Source organism: Haemaphysalis longicornis, unplaced genomic scaffold (assembly GCF_048455015.1).
Source record: "Haemaphysalis longicornis isolate Haplotype H1 unplaced genomic scaffold, Haemaphysalis longicornis Haplotype H1 scaffold_112, whole genome shotgun sequence".
NCBI classification, from domain to species: domain Eukaryota; kingdom Metazoa; phylum Arthropoda; class Arachnida; order Ixodida; family Ixodidae; genus Haemaphysalis; species Haemaphysalis longicornis.
In genome coordinates this window covers 101,837-123,025 of record NW_027526217.1, presented here as the reverse complement: position 1 = coordinate 123,025, position 21,189 = coordinate 101,837, and the positions used below count along the sequence as shown (strand labels likewise).

At 46.5% G+C, this 21,189-nt stretch overlaps 1 protein-coding gene across 1 annotated transcript in view; it reads left to right on the top strand.

Moving 5' to 3' along the window:
• Nucleotides 1-21,189, top strand: part of LOC144161454 (superkiller complex protein 2-like) — a 65,414-nt gene that overhangs the window by 23,476 nt on the left and 20,749 nt on the right. The window contains exons 11-19 of the mRNA XM_077692111.1: nucleotides 3,592-3,698; nucleotides 6,383-6,508; nucleotides 6,611-6,668; nucleotides 8,339-8,665; nucleotides 9,190-9,326; nucleotides 11,136-11,355; nucleotides 13,107-13,442; nucleotides 15,273-15,341; nucleotides 17,749-17,900. Of these exons, the coding sequence (XP_077548237.1) occupies nucleotides 3,592-3,698; nucleotides 6,383-6,508; nucleotides 6,611-6,668; nucleotides 8,339-8,665; nucleotides 9,190-9,326; nucleotides 11,136-11,355; nucleotides 13,107-13,442; nucleotides 15,273-15,341; nucleotides 17,749-17,900 (1,532 nt within the window). The remainder of the gene's footprint in view (nucleotides 1-3,591; nucleotides 3,699-6,382; nucleotides 6,509-6,610; nucleotides 6,669-8,338; nucleotides 8,666-9,189; nucleotides 9,327-11,135; nucleotides 11,356-13,106; nucleotides 13,443-15,272; nucleotides 15,342-17,748; nucleotides 17,901-21,189) is intronic.

Sequence of the window (21,189 nt, the reverse complement as noted above, 5' to 3'; positions counted from 1 at the left end):
ATAAGAGACAAGTCATCCTTGAACTTCAATCAACAATCTCGCTTGTAACAGACATTTTAACTTCAGATGCGGTGCCACCAGTCACTAATTGCAGTTGCTTCCATTGTGGAAACACAGGTGGACGACAGACACCTGCAGTCGCTATTTATTATAACTTCAGCAAACACAAAGTGGTTCAGTCAGCTATAAAATGACAATGAGAAGCCCTGCCAATGGAAATGCAACTGACAGAAGTGGTTGAAGCTTACTGCCATCTTTGGATGGAGCGCGATCGCACATGCGGGCTCTCCCACTCGCGTAGCTCCCAATCAAGAAGCATCGCAGATGTTGAGTCCTGCGAGCGTAATGAATAGCCTGAGCACACAGCAGAAGAAGCTGTGCGCTCTGGCTATTCATCAGGCTTGTGAACTCAACATCTACGATTCATCTTCCACAAACAAGGAAAGGAAAAAAAGCTTGTAGAATTGGTTGTAAAAAACAGTGTAAATACAGTCATGAAGCAAACAACGTTTCATAAATTCTGGGGCCAAACATTAATTAGAATGAATCTTTTGCAACATGCTGTAGAGTTCTTTTGAGCTTATTTTAGTCATACGGTGCCCACATTTAACTAGGGTCTGAATAGTAGGTGAAAACTTGGTACCCTGCTTATAAGAGACATCTCGTATAAGAGACAGAAACTGCTCCCCGGTACGTGTCTCTTATAAAGGGGTTCAACTGTAAACGGTATTGTGCTTCGGCCAACCGCATTCTATGCGGTATACTTATGCATTGAATTCTATGGGAGGTGAACCGGTGGTCACAAAAAAACGCGTTATATCCGGTCCCGCACTATAAGCGGTTACGTTATAAATGGTCTACACTGTATTTCCGAATCCCTTGAATCAATGCACGGCACTGATGTAGGCACAGTCGTATCACGTTCAGTACACTTCCGAACGTGCTGGTTCCCGCCGCGGTGACTTAGTGGCTAAGGCGTTGTGCTGCTGAGCACGAGGTCACGGGTTCGATTCCCGGCCGCCGCGGCCGCTTTTCTGATGGAGGCGAAAAGCAAAAACGCTTGTGTGTACGAGATTTCGCCGCACGTTAAACATCCCCAGGTGGTCAAAATTAATCCGGAGCCCTCCACTACGGTGCGCCTAATCGCCTGCGTTGCGTCGGCGCGTTAAACACCACAATCAATCAATCAACGTGCTGGTGGAAGGTTAGCTGCTCTGTACGGTGGACAAAAAAGGGCACAGATCGGGAACGCCAACTTTCAGTCGGCATCACCTTTATTGCAATGTATGCAATGGTAAACGCTACGCTTTGACCATAACCATAGAAACGAGGGTGTTACACTCCCCAGCTCGTAGCACCCCTTATTTCTCATTTCTCTTGCCGTAACAAGCGGCACAAAGTTTGGTTTCGTTTCAAAGTCAACCGCCCCAACATTGGATTGTCAAACTCGAAAAAAAAAAGTGTCGACCTATAATCGTGTAAATACGGTATTGCTAAAATATCTTGTTTACAGCTTTAGAAAATAATATGCACAAAGAGCGTTTAACTCATGAATGTTGGTAAAATGACGTCACTGCTAGTTGTGCTGCCAGACGACGACATCGCAGCATTGGCGCTTGCGATGTGCTCCAAAACAAGCCTTTCAGAGGCTTGTTTTGGGGCGAATCGTAATCTCAGAAACAATGTATTGTGAAACTGTCTTGGATTTATGTTCCTAGAAGGTTGTCCAGTCAGATAAAATTGAGGAAAGGCAAATGTATTTTCTCCTTACGACCCCTTTAATTTATTTGAAAGGTTCAGTAGTTCGCAGTGCCAGCAACTGTGTGCAACGGGAAACAATGGTTTCCCTACGGGGGAATCTGCATTTGTGAGGACAGATTTCATATTGACGGCCTCTTTTCTGTTTCTTTGGCTCTGTCCTCTGAGCAGCTTTAGTTAAGAGGGGACACTGGTTTTGAAGAGATTTTTTTTATTATTGAACCAGTCTCCTTTGAATTTGCACAGTTAGTCTGCTTTTTACCCTGAGCACAAAATATGTAGCGAGTTTTCGTCTATATAGTCTAAGTTTAGAGTTGTGCAACATGTTATGTCATTCCACTTTGGGCAATTTTTTAATTATCTGCTTATGATATATACTTCAATAATTTTTGTTCGTCTGTGCTCTTGAAGGACCAGGGAGTGCAACTATACCACAGCAGTAATTTTATCGCTGTTTCTGCAATTGCTGTGAACTTATTAAATGGCAGGTCATCATCAATTATCAATGTTTTCGTAAAACAAAATGCATAAAAAATTGTACTAGTACAAAGAAATCTCATATTTTTCTGGTTTTATTGCACTGTTCAGTTCTTAAGCTTTCAAATGCAGCAAGAATGATGCAAATCTGACCAGTACATCCCAAGATGCTGTACCCGACAGTTGACCTCGTGGGAAAAAAAACTGGTTTTGAGAAAACAAGGCACAAAGTTTGGAAATCCAGGGGGAAAATGGCCATTTAGCCAACTTCAAATGGTGACAGCTTTGTAAATACTTATGGTACAGCTACAATATTTTGCAGATACATTCTCTGGGACGTATTATAGACTGCAAATAAAATTAATTCAGAAAATTGGTTTTTTGGCAAATTTTTGGTCCTCAAGACCAGTGTCCCCCCTTAACCTCAGATTTACTACTATAAATGCCTCATCAGCCGATGCTATCGAGCAGGGTTTGCACAGGACCTTGAAAACCTTGAAAACCCTTGAATCTAGAAGTGCCAATTTCAAGGCCTGGAAAGTCCTGGAATTTTCAAATGGTCCTTGAAAACCCTTGATTTTTCCAGAGAGAATCAATGGCCCTGTCTTTTCACAAGAATTTAAAGTGTTTGTCGTGGATTTTAGGTGCTAACAAATGTAAAGAAACATTTAACAATCAAGATTAAGTGTATTGCGGGAAATGGCAAGTTTGGTGGATTTTTTTTTATTACAAGGCAACATTGAGAGCAGGCACTTGTCAATCCAATCCATGTCACTATACTATTCAGTGAAAGCCAGCTTCTGTTCTCTATCTTGCATCTTCCATCTAGTCTGTGGACGCTCGCTCCTTGCATGTTTGCTGTGGTTCATACACTCCATCTGCATTTGCTTTTACGTGCAAATGGTGGATGTGCACATTGTTCGTCCTGCCTTGCAGCAACACTTGCGGATTTAATTTCAACTGATACTTAGCTGACAAAGCAGGAGATGCAGGCAACATTAACGAACTTTTGAAATCAAACACCCTCACCAAAACACCAAGAAAAAAGAAAAACCTTTAACTACCAACCATGAAATAAAAAATAAAGCTGGGGGAGCATTCACAAACCCGTTAGCGCCTATCTAAATGTGCACTAATGTGCATAGGTATTGTGCAAAAAACTTTTGCATTGTGTTGAAAAAGTTATAAAATAATCCCTGATAAAACATTAGACGGGGACCTTGAAAATGTGTTTTCTGGTCCTTGAAAGTCCTTGAAAACCCTTGAATTTTTGCTTTTGAAGCCTGTACGAACCCTGCCGAGGCACGCGTGGTTCCAAACTGAACAGTGGCACCACGCACGTTCCTTCTTCCGCAGCGAGGAGTCGTGTGGGAGGAAGTGTTGATCATGCTCCCACGCCATGTTGGATTTGTCCTGCTCAGCGCTACTGTCCCTCATGCACTGCGCCTGGCTGACTGGATTGGGTGCGTACCGGTGGGGTTCATTTCCGTTTGCAGTACTACATTAGTGCCTTTCACGACAGAAAAGGCACTACATAGCTCCTGCCAGTGCGCAGGTAGGTCTTCAGGACCTGGTTGTAGTCATTATTTTTCATCACTGCTGACGACGAGTGCGTAAGTCCTGAAACCAAAAATGAAACTGAAACATGTTCTAGTTTATGCACCACTTGACGAGTCACCGCTCGGTTTTTGCGCTCTTGCCAGCTGTTGTGTTCTCCCACTGTTTTGGGCCAGCTGGAATCGGGGACATGTGCTGACCAGTTCGTAAAGCATTTTTTCTTGTCGTACTGGCTTGTCGTACTGACTTGTCGTACTTTTGTCGTACTGACTTTTCTTGTCGTACTGACTTTTCTTGTCGTTCGGTTAACAGGGTCACTACCAAGAGGTGGGACTAGAAGAAGTAGGGAAAGACAGATCACCCAATGGAGAGATGAAATAAAAAATTTGGGGGTCAAACAGAGGGATTCGGACATCGCAGTGTGGGAGCAGTGGTAATACCACTGCTAAACAGGGGCGTTTGAAAGGACACTCGGGTCAAGTGGCCTTTGTATTTGAAAATGGCGTTCGATCTGGAAGGAGTTCCGCCAATCTACCCAACAGTTCTCCAGGGTTGTTGAAAGCTGTTCCACGTTTGCGTGCCTTGTTTTGGTGTCGCCAATGAAGCCCAGGTTCATTCTCGTAACTTGACGAGAAATTTAATTTTAGAGTTAAACTGGCCCAAAAAAACACCATTGTGAGTAATTTATAAGATTGATTGTAACCTACAAAAATATGTAAAACATACTTAAAATAGAATGGGCAGTATGGCTTCCGGAGGCTTTTTTTTTGTTTTTGTTTTCGCACAGCCGGTGTAGAAAGCACAAAGTTACCTCGTCATCGTAGATTGAGCAATAGAAAAAAAAAAGTGGAGGAATAATCAGATCATGCTCTTTAAAAGCCAAGTTCTACTGGTAAATAATTCATTTTGTAAGTACAGCATGCAGATGCTGTGGCCGAGAGTGTGAACGCGTTTCAAAGGCCTTTGAGAATTGTTGTAGACGATGCGTCTACTTTTGCGCTTCGTCTTCAAGAATGCCTCACCAACAAGCTCAACTTCACACTCTCGCCTTTGAAAACTTCAAAGGTTAGTAGTGGTGGTGCTGCTTTGACTCAAATGGCATTTACACCCAATGCCTTTGAAAATTTTCTGTAGAAGCTCAAAGGTGGAATTTGAGTCATACGGCATTCAATTCAAAGGCCTTCTTCTCTGAACACACTGAACACTCTGAACACTGAACATTACTGAAATCTATAAGTCGAAGACTCTGCAAAAGTCTATTGAAGACTACTGATAAGTTTATTGAAGACTCCAAGGAAAGTCAAATACTCTCCAATAAGTCTGTTGGAGGCTACTCAACTTCAATACGTCTATTGAAGACTACCGTATTTACACGATTGTAAGACGACTCGAATGTAAGACGACCCCCCCAAAATCGCATCTCAAAAAAAAAAAAAAAAAAAAAACGTGCGCATTTTACACAACGGTAATTTATTCACGAGGTTGCGGAGGATTACACATCGTCGCTGGAGTCGTCCTCGCTGGTGCTGCTGCAGTCCCACAGCATGTTGCCGTCAAGTGTGAGTCCACACTTCGCGAACGACCGCACCACGGCATCGCGTGGTACGGCCGCCCTAAAGCCCTCCATCACGCGAGAGCAGTATGGAGGGGCTTTAGTGGACACAAGTGACAGGAGCACGCGGCGACGCGTCCGCTTAGAAAATTGTATCAGCACAAAGAGAAGCTCTTCCGTCAACTACCAATACCCCCCTACGGCGGCTCTTCCATCGATTATCGGTGCTCCCTCAAGAGCCGTGCGCTCGTCATAAAGGCACTCGTAATGCGCGCAGTAGATGCTAAAAAAAGAAAAGCTTTTGTATAAGCACGCGGAAAACTATGTGCGTTGGGTTGAGCGGGAAACTATTCGAGATGACAATCGAAGCAACTGGCAGCAGCCACGCGCGATCGTGATTAAAACAACATGGCGGCTGACGGAAGCAGCCGCTCGCAATTTCCGTGAGCACGTTACTCGCTTTCACGAAGCATTTTGTTCGTCTCTAACACGACCGGCTTTATCGTCGTGGTCTCTGATAAACAAAATGAGTATTAGTGAATCCCTTTATTCAATGCACGGTGCAAACGTAGCCACTATCATATCACGTTGCTTAGTACACTTCCGAACGCGATAGTGGGAGGTTAGTCGCTCTAGGTCCAACTTACAAAAGGTGCATCATTTTTATTGACGCCAGAATGTATGAAATGGTTACCGTAAGCATGGAAATGAGCGTGCAAAGCCGTTCACACCTCGCAGCACCCCTGATTTCTTGTCTCTCTTGTCGTTGCAAGCGGTACATGGTTCGATTTCGATTCTAAGACGACCCCCCAACATTGGATTGTCAAATTTGAAAAAAAGGGTCGTCTTACAATCGTGTAAATACGGTACTTATGGGAGAGTCCTCGACTCTCCAATAAGTCTTTTGGAGAGTCTTCGACAATGATGAAGAGTCATCATCATCGTCGAAATGAATGGGTCGACGACAACGATGAGGATGATAATGAGTGCACCATCTTCCCCTTGGAGGTAATGATGGCACTTTTCCCTCTCGCCCAGGCGCATCAAGCAGAGGAAGCTGTACGTCTTCACCACGTCGAAACGGCCTGTTCCACTCGTTCACGAGCTGTACGTGCACGGTCACCTGTACCGCTTGATGAACAGGGAGATCATCAGCACCGAGAGGTATTCATTCTACGCTCTTTGTTTTGGCCGATCTCTCTCTCTCTCTCTCTCTTTCTCAGCTTATGTTGTACATGCGGCGTTGCGGTGCTTCTCTAATTACAGCTACACCGACGCTTGTCTGCAAATGAAGAAAGCGGCTGCTGAGTGGAAGAACACCGAGGTGAGTTGTGGTGGGCCTTGTCTTGTTGGCTCTTCTACTGTTATTTTGTTTTTTTACTGGAGTTAGTAACAGAAATAAGGAACGAAAAACAATTGAACCTTTTATTGTAATGCGTAAAACCAAGGTACGGGAAGTACTTTTTTCGGCAGGGTGAGATAAAAAGCCGGTCTGCAGCATGACCATGAATCGCTTTGGCTGCCTTAGAAATGCAGTTGCCGGTGGTGTAATGCAGTTTAATGAAAAGGACACTGAAGGCAACCAGCAAGTTAGTTTCGAATGAAAGTCTGACCTTCCCATAGCCATTTTAGCGTCAACTCGGTGCAGAAAGATGCCTTAATTGCTGAGAAATCAATAATCAAATGCTGATAAAACGGGATGCGAACAGTGACTGCCGCCACTGTTTGCATCCTGGTAAACTGGAAGTGAGCGAGGCAGGGGTGATTTATATAGTGGCGTAGAAGCAACCGAATACAGCGCTACCACATACCGGGCAGTCTGGTCAGTTTCGCTTAAATCAGGTGGGTTTTCCTGAACTCCCATGTCTTTTGCAGCTCTGGATCACTAAGTGAAATGTTTTTTTAACCCATTCCTACAACTCATGGCCAGTACTGACGCTTTGTTAAAGAAAAATTTAGCGTCCTTTTGAGGCTCGCGATTTTTGGCGTCGAACCAACCGCTTGTGTGCAGCTCGCACGCTTTCTCAACAAGCGGTACCGCCGCCCCAAGAATGATTGATTAGCACCATTCAGCGGCAGCCAGGAAAGCCATTGCGCATGCCAGATGTTTTAACCACTTCTGGCGCAAGTTGCATGGTATAAGTGGCGGTGGCACTTGTCTTTACGTTTCTGCTATGTTCTGCCTCATTTTAAAAAAATAGCGAAGTGTAAAAGTGGTATATTTGTGTTCTTGGTGAGCTAATCCATTGATGTACAGCAACTAGGCTTTTGACTTCAGTGTCTCGTATTGTATTGATTCCCAAAGTATTGATGCAGGTTATGCCCTTCAGAAATGTTCAGAATGCTCATATATTCGCCTTTATTTGGTTAAGGGTCATAAACCAGTTATCACACCGGGATGACACGTTATTAAAGTCACACTGTAGTGAAGAGTTGTCATCAGGGTTAATTATTTTATGATGGATAACAGAGCCATGTACAAAAATCTGAATTGATGACACACCGTGGTCAGCTGGGTCAGTCATACAAATAAGAAAAGCAAAGGTCCCAAGACAGAACCTTGGGGAAGCCCAGATAATACGTCGCGCGTAAGTGAATTGCAGTCATCGGCAGTGATGTACTGCATTTGGTTTGCTAGAAAACCTATCCATTTTGGTAGGCTGCGCTTGAAGTTCAGTTTGTTCGGTTTATGATGAAGAAGGTTTATGAAATTGCCTCATGCCTGAGGCTCCCTGTACTACACTGTGCCATGCTGTAGCGTTGAAAGCGGTGCTCACTATGCCTGCTACATGTTTATAGAAGTTTTGATGCCACTAAAGGGGACACTATCTTAATTACATGAAATAAAATCTGACAACCATCTCCAAAGGTAAAAAACACTTAGAATGGGCTTCATTGCTCTGTAAATTGCCACAAGTACTCTTGGCTGGTGCCAGCAGGTGTGGATGTCAGTGGGTGATGATTTGCCCTCTCCCTGTTTTGCCCTTCATACAGGACAGCGCCCTGTACGAGAAGCTGATCGGGCACCTGCGGCAGAAGGGCCAGCTGCCGGTGATCTGCTTCGTGTTCTCGCGCTTCCGGTGCGACAAGCAGGCAGCGCACATGGGCCGGCTGCAGCTGAACTCGGCCAAGGAGGAGAAGGCGGTGATGGCCTTTGTGCGGCAGCGGGTGCTGTCGCAGCTGAGCGAGTCGGACCGGCAGCTGCCACAGGTGCTGGCCCTGCCGCGTCTCCTCCAGACCGGCGTGGGCGTGCACCATTCGGGTGTGCTGCCCATCCTCAAGGAGGCCGTTGAGATGCTGTTCCAGCAGGGGCTCATCAAGGCAAGGAGGGCCTCCCTCTCTCTCTCTCTCTCTCTCTCTCTCTCTCTCTCTCTCTCTCTCTCTCTCTCTCTCTCTCTCTCTCTCTCTCTCTCTCTCTCTCTCTCTCTCTCTCTCTCTCTCTCTCTCTCTCTCTCTCTCTCTGTCCCTCTTCTTTCTCTCTCTCTTCCTCTGCCTCTCTTTGCCCTCTTTCCCTCTTTGTCTATGTTTGTCCTCTCCCTCCCCTCTTTCTGTTCTTATCACTCTTCCTGTGCATCTTCTCTGTCCCTCTTTCTTGCTTGTTCTATGTCTCCGTCTCTTCTTCCTCTCTCTCTCCCCCTCTGTCTGTCTGTCTTTCCGTCTCTTTCCCTCTGTCTTGCTTCCTTCTCCTTCTCTCTCCCTCCCCCTCTCTCTCTCATGCCACTTGTGTATAGGGTGTGCGGTCTGTTGCAACCAGCGGTTCCCCTTCAACTGCCCTCCCAAGTTTGCTTGAGTGACTCTCGCAGTAGGTTGACAAAAGATGGGCTGCTGTTGTCATCTCTGCTCAGGTGCTGTTTGCCACGGAGACGTTTTCCATGGGCGTCAACATGCCTGCCCGGACGGTGGTTTTTGATGACCACCTAAAGCATGATGGCGGTGGAAGGCGGCCCCTGAAGCCGTCCGAATACATCCAGATGGCCGGCAGGTGGGTGTGATGGTGGCCCCGGAGTTTGTGCACCCTCAGTTCATAAAAAGGTCTTTTAAACGAGTCTGTATGGGCTGCCTTGTTTATCCTGTTTCATGGGCACTGTAAAGAGGTGTGCCTAAAATCACAGAGCACCGCTCATACGCAACAGTAGTTACAGGAGGAGGACTTTGTTACGCTGTTCATCAACAAGGCAATCTTTCATCTGTGACATCTGCAGGATCACTCTGTGTGCATCCCCAGCCACTGCCACAATAGCTTCCACGACGTTTTGAAGGGTGTAATTGAGATTGGCAGAAATTGTGCCAAATTTGACAAGCGATACCTCCATTAGTAGTGATAACATAAACAGAATTCTTGGAGTCCCGTAGATTACCCTATAGCATGGAACAAGGGTAGGTATATTTAGGTGGTCGAAAGATCACAATGAACGCTAATGCAGACTACAAAGCTTGCCAGCCAGGAAGTGCAGTTTCGCCTCCTGTCTTGTTTCTTACTCGGTGCCACAAAGCGACAGGGCTTCAGAACTGCTGTAACCTTGCACAAGTTTCACGGTGCCAGCGCTGTGTTCTTAAGTGAAAGCTTTTTTAGCAGGACCAATGGTGTCCTGTCAAAAAAAACTAATGCATTTACCCATAGAGCAGTTGGTCGACCGAAAGGCTCTCATAAGGTCTGGACACACGACGCGTGTGTGAGATCGGGCTTCCACTGCCAAAACGCTCGCTTGAAAATTGTGAGAGAGGAGCAGTGTTAGATAACTCAATACACGCATCAATCATGAAAAAGGAGCACAATAATATACCTTTATCTCATGAACTATGTATTGGTATATATTCACATATATATGTTCACAAGATGCATTTACCTAGTGCGCAAAAAAATCGTCGCATGGGTTCATTCTTTTTTGAAATTGGGGTCTTTGAAGGTGTGACGATCGATTGGATACGTCTTCAGCGAAAGTTGGACGCACTTGTAGCTTTCGTGCTTCTGTCAACTTTCTTTAGGAAGGGGTGGTAAAAAAATTAAAGCTGTTTCTACTCAATGTCAAAGCTGTCGGAAATGCAGAGCAGTGATTTGCCATAATTGGCTGCTGCGGCGCCGTTATCCGCTCACTGCTACCACCCAGTGCAATTCAAATTTCCCGCCTTCGCAGTGAGTTCTGTTCTTTTTGTGCTTGCTTTTCCTCCTGCATGTGCCGGCATTGCACTACTACTTTTTTTTCACTTACTATCGTAAAAACCAGCTCAACAAGCGTTCCAAACTAAATGAATGTGCGGGCGCTGCTGGTTAATTACACATGTTTTGCCTCAAATGTACCCGCAGTTTTCTTGGCGCTAAACAATGGGGAGATGTGCCAAACTAAATGAATGCGCGGGCGCTGCTGGTTAATTACATATGTTTTGCCTCAAATGTACCTGCAGTTTTCTTTGCGCTAAACAACAGGGAAATGCATGACAAGCGCCAGCGGTTCCCGAGTTTCGAACGCTTATGACTGTATAAACCGTCTGGCTTTTGAAGCCTCTGTGGGACGCTGCGACAACAGCCGCTACGACGGAACGCCGTGTGGCTCTAGTTGGGTCCAGCGAGCGAGCTACGACGACAAGGCGAGCCCCTAAAGAGCTCTGCACTTAATATTTCTTCATTCAAAGTGGCCCATCGGCTGCATATGCTTGTCTGGTGGAGTTGCTTGCCGTAGTCAATGGCTGCATACGCATGATGACTGCGTACCCACGGTACCCATGGCTGCGTACGTACTCATGGTGGCTCCGCTTGATTGAACAAACTCCTGTCGCCTGGTGGTGTATGCAGGGCGGGTCGTCGAGGCAAGGACCCGGATGGCCTGGTGATCATGATGTGCAAGCGGGAGGTGCCCCCGCTGCCCCTGCTGCACAGCATGCTGCTGGGAAGGGCTGCCGAGCTGGAGTCTCGCTTCCGGGTCACCTACTCCATGATCCTTAACCTCAAGGACAGTGCCGAGCGACGCGTCGAGGACATCATGCGCGACTCCTTCCTCGAGAACTTCCGACAGGCAAGGGGCCCTGTCCTCACGTGCTTCTTTTCCTCGCCAAGGTTTGGGTTAGGGTCACGGTGAAACTCCAGTGCCAGTTCCTTTGGACCTTGTGAAAAAAGTGAAAAGAAATCAGACGTAGTGCGGACTTGCCATTAGGATTGTAAAGCTTTTTTTTTCCTGATGACAGAAAAGCAAGTGCAGATGATGGTAGAAGAGAACGATGAAGAGCTGTGGCTATAAGGGGTCATGTTTTGCCTGTAATACAATGTAAATGCATTTCCTCTCCTCTAACAAATGCGTTGTAATTGCAACAAGGATAGCCGTAGTTGCACGATTCTTGAAGCAATCGGGCATCCTGTGTAGAGCACCTTATGCTTGCATCGTTGCACACTGACAAGAGAGGCATTACCGTATTTACTTGATTGTAATGTGACTGCCATTGTAACGCAAGGGCGGCTTTTTATTGCATCCAGAAAGGAAAAATAAAATCACGAGTGTAATGTGAGGGGTGACTTTTTTGTCACGCCAAAAAAAAAAAAAAAAAAAAAACCCCACGGCTTTCGTGCTGTCAAGCACAGTTGAGACCAAAAACTCTTGAAGTCACAAACTACCACGTTACTTGGGAGGTTGTAAGGACGTGGTCTTCACAAATTCAGTCATTTTAGAGCTTGCGCATTGTCCTTAATGAATGGTTTGCTTAAGCATACATGGGGTGGTTGCAGAATCGACGTCGTCCCGCCAGAAATGACGGAAAGATACCTATTAGTCTCAGGCAGCTTCGTGACCTCGGAGGTGAGGTGTCTGCGAAAGGAATTCAATTCAAGGATCGATGATGGGGGAAGAAGAATGCCTGGCCGCCGGCACCACACTGTGTGAATCCAGTCCAGGACTAATAGCCCTGTCACATTTGCTCTCAATGTCATTAGTTCAGCGCTACATGAGGATACAAAACAATATTCGAGGTGAATGGCGTTTAGTAGCTAAATGAGGCTGGAGATATCACTCAGTGACCGAATGAGTAGCCTCAACAGCAGTAGTGCATTGTTAGACAAGAAATTTCAGTGGTAAACCAAGGAATACTGTTTCTGAAAAATTTCAGAAACTTGTATTTTCCCCCTCATATTGTTTTTCAAGTAAAGAAAGATGAACAGGTACAAGCGAAGCTCCGCCGTTTTCGCTGCTACCCTGATACGGATTTCCTGCGGACTTGTCTCGGCTTGTGATGTCACCTAAAACAATGATTTTCTTCTTTTTGATTTAAAAAAGAGTGATTTGTTTTGTTAAAAAAAATTTTATGTGGCAACCTTTCAGATGCACTTAAACTATAGCTTTGCGATTTTGTGAGCTTGCTAATCGTCACCGCCGTCACTGTCAAATAACATTTGTTTTAAACTTTGGTGTTTCAAATGGGCGTTCAAAATGGGTCCTTGTGACTGGTGCCACCAAGGTTTAATGAGCTGTAAAATTAGTTACAGGTGGTGCATCAAAGAAAAGATTCTCTTATTGCACCCACCAGGGTTCATAGTATTGGAAAATGTAAAGGTGACATTTTTATGACCAAGACTGTTTTGCCTATTGTTCCTCCAAAAAGTGACTAATTATCCATAATTATCTTGGTGACTAATTGACCGACTAAAAAAAATAATGCTGTATTTGAAATCAGTGGGAAAAGCAGCAAGACTGGCAAGTTTCACAGAGTTCGCTTAAACATTAAAAGTAGCTGTTTTAAGCGAGGTTTAAGATGTTTCTCCTGCCTTGGCTGCGCGCAGAGTGAGACCAAGCAGCGCATCGAGCAGTGCCAGCGGCTGGAGACGGAGCTCTCCCGGCTGGGGCCCCTGGGCTGCGCCTCATGCGAGGGCAACGTGCCGCTGTCCCTGCTGGAGGAGGCGGCCGCCAAGCGACGCCTCGCCTGGCAGGGGGTGCTGGCCAAGGCCCACGGCCACCGGCTCTTCTCCCCCGGCCGCCTGCTGCTGGCCGACCATCCGCCGGGGCCGGAGGAGGGCAAGGACGGAGGAGGAGGGCCACCCCTGCTGGGTGTCCTCGACTCCGTGCTGGTGCGAGAGCAGAAGCTCTCCCTCTGGGCACTGACCGACGCGCAGCAGCAGGCACGTGGTATCGCTAACTCCGCCGCCCGTGCGACTTCTCCCTCTTCTGCATCCTATCATTTGGTCAAAGATACGGAATGCTAAGACATCGAGCCATGTTCACTCCTTCAGTCTCGCAGCCCAAGGATGCGGGTTTTATTCCAAACTCAAGCTACCACAAAAAATAAAAAAAAGAGCTCAAACCCGCTGCGGGGACTCAGTGGCTAAGGCGTTGTGCTGCTGATACCAAGGACGCGGGTGCGATTCCCGTCCGCAGCAGCCACTTTTCTGATGGAGGCGGTAAGCGGAAACGCCCATGTCTGTGTGATATTTCGGCGGATGTTAAAGATTCTTAGGGGGTCAAAATTAATCTGGAGCCCTCCACTACAGTGCGCCTCATCGCCTGAGGAACATCGGCGTGTTAAACCCCACAATCAATCAAATAGTGAATCAAAAAGAGCTCAACGGACGTGGGCAAAGAAACTCATTTAAACTGGACGAACACTCGTCCTTTGCACTGTTTTTTTATTGTTTGAAATCGCAGACCGAATCGCCCAGCAAAGCATTTTATTAAGTTACTTTTCTTCTACAGTGGGCCGTAATTTTTCTGTTCCTTCACACGTGAGTGATCTATCAGCCATTTTAAAAGTGCTCCTGGAATCTTATTGCGTTTCTTTGTCCACGTCATTTGCCCTCTTTTCTCATTTTTTTGAAGCGATTAACCAACTCCCCCAACTGAGCATTTTACTTGTCAGCTACTTCTCACATGGAGGCGAAAAGCGCGTGTGTCGAGATTTTAGCCCACATTCGAGATCCCCGGGTGGCCATTATAATCGTGAACACTCCACTACGGCGTACCTCGTAACTCAGGTGTACCTTAGGTGGAATAATCCCCCAAAATTTGCAAAAACAAAATTTTTTGCCTTGTGCTGAATGGTACCTGCCAGGTGGATCGGTGGTACAGAGTTACTGTATTTGGGCTGTGTTGCAGTCCTGACGAATTGGCTTTTCTGGTCGACTGTATGCTGGTGGGCGAGATTTTTTTGTAAGGTACTTACGTAGTGTATGTTAGCTTTTGTTCTTATTTTGTGGTTGACTTTCTTCAGAAGCCTGTCGGCGTCTCCGTTCCATCACACAAAGCACTCTGCATTATGGTTGTGCGAATATTCGAAACTTTCATATGCGGAAGCGAGTAGCGCAGTATTTGATTCAGCTTTGAATCGCATATCGGGATTAGATGATTTAGCTTATCTTTAAAGCTACGAATTCCGTGCATGGTGATTGTTATGTGGGGAAGGTCTTTGGGCTATATGGTGGCTGGCTGGAAAATGGGTGATGGTTAAACGAGTGCCAGTTGCACTTCCACACGCTGAGAAAAGCACTCGAGTGCAGTCTGTGCTGAGCATGTTGTTGCCATCTTTCTACTATTCTTTTCTTCTTTTAGGAAAGGAGCATCACGGTATGTACTAAGAAGACCGCGATGAACGAGTGATTTTACATTTTTGTGCCAGTGTGGCAGTGGTGGCAAGTTGATACGGCCCTGTGAAAGAAAGAAGGCCCTAACGAGTACCAGGACACGAATAAAGACAGAGAAGACATCCTAGTGTTGTGCGTCTTCATACAATTTCTATTTCTCCTGGTGCTCTAAATTTAATGTGAATGGAGACACACATTCGAGGTTTTCCTTTTCATGGTCACCCCAGGACAGTGTAGGTTCGGTTAGACTCTGTATTGATGCCGGGTTTCTGGACCACCGATTGCCCAAATGCGTCCCATTTGTAGAACAGGTGTGGACTTTTTGGTCTGTGTCCAGCAGTACACTGACGATGGGTTCTCACTCCGTTTGTGCAGGCACCGAGAGCAGGCGGAGGCGAGGACGGAACAGGAAGACCCCCAGAAGTCTCAGCTGCTCAACCTCAGGTGTGCATTGGAAGTCTTTGATGGGGAGAGAGCTCATTTGAGCAAGTTCGATACTCTTCTTTGCTGTGAAGCTTGTGAAGCCTGTGAAGCTTGTGAAGCCTGTGGTTTTGCTCTTCAAACGCACACACTTCGTTCTGCGAGTGTATAGGTGGTATTCATTGAAAAATTTAGCTGTCAATTTCCTCGCTTGGAAACACTAGAAATGGCCACAGACATGGCCGCTGCACCACAGACATGGCGCGGCTTGTGCCACTGCACCCGCACGCCAGAAGAAAAAAAAAAACAAGAAAACACACCGGTGTGCGCCGTCTGCTTCGTTTCAATCTGATTCTCAACGGTCGTGTCAATAGAAATGCTATTAATCACACTCACACTGGAGTCGAGGCATTACTCTGCGTTCGGTGGGGTAGAGTTTGGAACGTCCAACAGACATCATGTGCTTAGCACGGACAAGTACTGCCATCCCGCGGAGCCCAACGTAACCACTGATGGCGCACTCACATGGTTGCCTGCATGTGCGCCTCGTCAGTGAATACAAGCCATAGTGCTATCATTTTTAGTGTGGAAGCACTAGTTAACTTGGTAGGTGGAAAATCCTGCATCCCTGGCGCTCACAGGCGATGCACAAGACAGTTGGCATCCCAAGAAACAAACAACAGTTCGAAGAATGCTTGGAGTGGCGCCATGTTTCTCAGGGAGGCTCCTGCAAACATTGATTGAGTTGAAAAGAAAGTTGGGTGTGTTTGGGTATGGGTGGGATTCAAAACAGAGGCTTCCGGAATGTGAGGCGAACATGCACCCCCAACACCCCTCGATGGCTGTAGGGGACTAAAGGTGGACCCACTGTGTGTGGCCTTGGACTTCTGCGTGAGCAATTCCAGCGTGTAATTGTAGAAGCAGCGATTGAGGGAGTAGCAATGTCCTGCCAAGCCCTCTTGGCTGGGTGATGCGAATGTGGGTATGTTCCATGTCAAGAGTCTCTCAATACACACCACCAGTTGTGAAGCTCCCCTATGCACCATGTACCAAAAGCTGGTCCGCGATTGGGCCCCCTGCAGGGAGGGGGGGGTGAGGAACGGGGACAACAAGCAAGAGGCAAGTTGACTAGACTGCCATCTCTCAGTAAAGGCTGATTGATCTAGTACATACTCGAGTGCATGCGGCTGCTGCAGTGAGTCGTAAAAGAAAAGAACCATGGAAACCTAAGTGAGCATTACCCAGTCTAATATTTCCTCATTTGAGATGCAAGCCTTATTAACTTGTGCTTTTGAGTAAATCTCTGGCGAAGTACAGTTTTTGTCCCGTAGTTGTGCCGCGCCAATGTACTTGCCCCTTGGCTTCAACGAGCAAGCAGGGTGCTTGTTGCGCTGGCCAGATTCTGAAGAACTCTGTGCTGAGTTGTCATAGCAGAGAGAAGAAGAAAAATACCTTTAAGGAAAAGATGGGGATACTAAGGAGAGGACACATTTGGCCGTTGGACACTAATTCTTTATTTAAAGGGGCCACGCAGACAAAATACAAGTTTATTTTATTTGAAAGAGTTCGTGTTTTATAGTGCCCCCAGCGCTTGCCCGGCAGCAAACAATGCCATATTCACTGAGAAATTAATCACTTTAGGTTAAAATTTTGATTCTCCCACCAAATCGTGTGCTTTCGTGACATCTGCCATGAAGTCAGAAAGAAGGGTCTTCAGGCAAAATTCAAGTGCGTTATTCGGTCCGCAGCGGACTGCAGAGCCTTTTTTGCCGTCATTCCTCCTAGATGGCGTCACCACACTGCTCCACACAGCTGTCCGCCTTTGCTTTCTTTCTGACCGTATTTGCACCTGGCTTGTTTTTGTTACTGTAGGTAGTAACCGTTTCGCAAAACATAAGGTATGCTCAACAAGCAGGGTCACATAAGACAACTCCAAAGCGGCGGAATGCTGTGCCACCAAAACAAAGATAGTGCGCCCAGTAGCAACAGCAGTGTGCATCGGCACCTCAATGTTAACGGGTGTTTTCGTAACTTTAACTGTTAACCCCATCATTCTTACTCCTATGAAATGAATACGCATTACATTTAAGCGCAAATAGCTGCTTCAGCAAGCTTATAAGCCCTGCCTTACAATTTGCGTTTGCTTTTCATAGGTTCTGTTATAGGAAATGAGCTAGTGGGTTGCATGGCCATTCCCTTTTTTTCTAATTATGTAGCTTATTTGAGTGAAGGTTACGTTAAAAGTAGTTGGTGTCAGTATGATTCTAACGAGGCAGTCTTTTGAATGAACCAAACTTGTGTTTTGTCTGCATGGACCCTTTAAGTAAAAGATGGTGGTATTAATGGGAGGACACTAATGCTTTCAAACCCACCGTATCGCGGTGAGTGCTTAGGATTCCTCGTAACCTCTTGCAACCGCTACGCTGTGCAGGCCAGTGGGGCCCCTCCGCCGCTCCCCTGGCCCCTGTCCAAGAAGATCTCGCTCCCCCAGGGGGCCGTGAGCATCAAGCGCCTCACCGTCTCCTTCTCCGACGTCCTCTGCGTCTACTCCAAGACCGTGCAGGTCGACGGCAAACAGACCATGTGAGTGGCTGGTGGGTCGGGGGCATTCAAGGACCTACAGTAAGTGTGGTCGCTTGTTTCTAAGGCTAGCTGTTGCCATTTACATATGAAGTGGCGGCCTTGCAGACTGTGGGGGAAATTTAGGAAAAAAGACATGGCTGGATTTGTTTGAAAGAAGAGTTACTCCTCCACAGTGCTCAGGGGCTATATTCTCATAATTCTCCATTTTGAAAATGTCCGTTTTGCGTTCCTTTCATCGTGGCGAGCTTCTGGTTAAGCAGAGGGCCTTCAATAATACTGTAACTGTTTTTGCAAACGCATTTTAACGAATTGAACCCATGTACAACTATCTTGTGTGTTTATTTGAATGTGTTTTGAAAATCTAATTGCGATTAGATTTTCTTGTGACGACGTTGAAAGTTTTAACCGCAAGGGGACGAACGTCCAAAAATGCCAGAGTCGGCCAGCTGTTCCCTGCGATAGTGAAGTGTAAATGCTACGGCTACTCAGTTATCTTTTCTTTTTCTTTTTTTTTTGGTGCTTGCTTCTCGTTTTGAGGTCGATGACAATTACCGTGCATCTAGGTAACCCTCTCAGGACGTATTTCGGCTTCGACGCACTTTCGGCATTGTCACCCGTTTCCTTAAATTAGGGTGCACTGCCAGAAGATATGGGGAGTCGATTCAAGAGAGCCAACAAACCCCACCGAATCCACAGGGCACAGGTGACAAAGGGGGTGGCCGTCTGATGTGCGGCTTTCGCCGACCAGAGCGGCAAGAATGAGCAAGAGCCTTGAACGGAAAACAGCACAAAGACTTATATTCAGACAGGCAAATCACAAATACAAGCACGAGGTAGCAGATCGATAATGACAGACAACTTAGATGGAATTCAAATACAAGAAACAGTCCAATTCGATAAAATGATACAAACAGGAGCGTTCAGAAATGAATATTACAAATCGGAGCAGTTAACTAAAAGAAAATGAACAGTTCGATGCATATGAGAGACAGAGTCCCAGCATATTCACCGACCGGGCCGGACGATGCACCGCTGTCGGAGGCGAGTCGGCTACCTGGGAAGCGTGGCTTCGCTGTAGGCCAGGCCGTCCGAGACGATCACGGTGATTCGAGGCCCGGGAGCACGTTGGAGTCCTCCAGGGCGCGGGTCGCCGATGGTGTGATGTACAAACTGGCAGGTGCAGTTGTCAATCACGACGTCCAAACGTAGCTGGTTTGTTTAGGCGCGGCTTCTCTTTTTATAGGCGCGCCGGCGCGGAGGGGGGAGAGCACAACACACAACGCGCCTGCCGCCGTCAGCGAATAACTTCACTCTTCTCCCTTCTAGAATCATCGCCGCTCTTTAGCACTGGCAAGGCCACGCGCACCTCCTCGAAAGTACTGGAAGCTTCGACGAAACCGGAGCGGCGGATGTTTTATTTTTGTTGTTTTCTCGCCGGCGAGCCGGCGAGTGATCGTGTTACCGTCTCTTCGTTCGAGAAAGCTCCATATTGTCTAGGGGCGAATGGAACCGAACTGAATGAATCGAACGACTGCAAGAAGAATTAGGCGCTGTACAATGAAATGGAAAATTTATAAAGTACTTTTAGACGTCGTACGCTCGAGTTTGTGACACAGCCCCCCAGTTTCAGAATATTATGCAATAATATTCCCAAAACTCACAAAGTCGTGCGTACGCGTCGTTCACACTTAGTGAACAAAAGAGGCTGTGCCTACTAACACAGAATCGAGTACAGCCCAATGTTCTTCATAAGAATAATGGCAGGTAGAATTCGCATAGAGAACAGCGATTTGGCGCAGATTTCTCAACAAATACACATTCTAGGGACAACTCATAAGTTTAAGAACAATACAGTTCTAGCATTCAAATTAGCCAGTGCCCATAATAAATGTCTGGCCAGTAGTAATTACAAGTGCGAAACTCGTGAAAATACATCGTGCGCTCCATTGCGAAGGTCTCGTAGGCTCAAATACGGTGAGTGTACGTCAGTACACAGCATACAATGCACTGGTACAAGGAAACGCATAAGAACATAACTAATATGCTGCTCACAAACGATGACATGCACCCGCAAAGTTCACGAATGTCTCCACTAATAACGGCAATATTACACACAGGGTGTCGAACCGAAAAAAATACCGGTTCGGTTACGGTTCGGGTTCGGGTGAAATAATTTCGTTCCGGTTCAGTTCCGGTTCGACAAAATCACGTACCGAACCGGTTCGCGAACCGGTTCGGGAGCTTGAACCGGTTCGCGAAACGGTTCGATGAGTTGAATTGTCACTGAAATTAGAAAAAAAATATTTAGTAGTTTAAAGCGACAGTAAAATCAAAACACTAACAAAAACTCAAAATGCTGCTGTTCCCCAAGGGCGGAGGCGCAATTGCAAAGCAAAATTTAAACATTCACGAGATATTAGAAAAACAGATGAAGTGGTGACGATTTACCACGTACTTTCTCGTCCAGACTTTATGTTGTCCTAGCGACTATTCATATAGCAACCGCCAAGAGATATGGCTGTGGGATATATTTTCTGCCTTTTCATTTCTCGCAATCGTCGCTATGGAATCGCCCATCACGCTAACCTTGAAGCCTTAAATTTAGGTCTGCGTACTGGCGCGTTCAAATATCAGCGCTTAATAGTGTGCATTACAATCAGTATGTCATCGTACCGCCTGACCCCCGGCCATCGTTCCGTGTGCTACATTGCGGAATCTTATAACAGATTATGCTGTTACAAAATGAAAGGGAAATTTGACGCGCGGAGCATGAGATGAACATTTTTGGGTAGACGCTCTTTAATTCGTCCACAGCAGTACTCCCTTCCGACCCGCCGCGGTGGCTGAGTGGCTAAGGCGCTGCTGAGCGCGAGGTCGCGGGTTCGATTCCCGGCCTCGGCGGCCGCTTTTCTGGTGGAGGCGAAAAGCAAAAACGCCCGTGTGTACGAAATTTCTGCGCATGTTAAAGATCCCCAGGCGGTCAAAATTATTCCGAAGCCCTCCACTACGGCGTGCCTCATCGCCTGCGCTGCGTCGGCGCGTTAAAGCCCACAATCAAATCAAATCAGTACTCCCCTCCGGAACAAGTAGCAGTAGAAGTAATGTAGCGAATTGGGCAGTCAGTACAAGTGCACCTTCGAAAAAAAAAAGCAGATCTGAAAGAGACAAAACTGCAGAACAAACAGAAAAGATGATCGCTGGGCGAATGGGACAGTGTGATGTACCGGCCTGCCTTTCTGCACGTGTCATCTGCTTTATTACTGTTTCTGCTTCCAAGACAAGGTCAAAG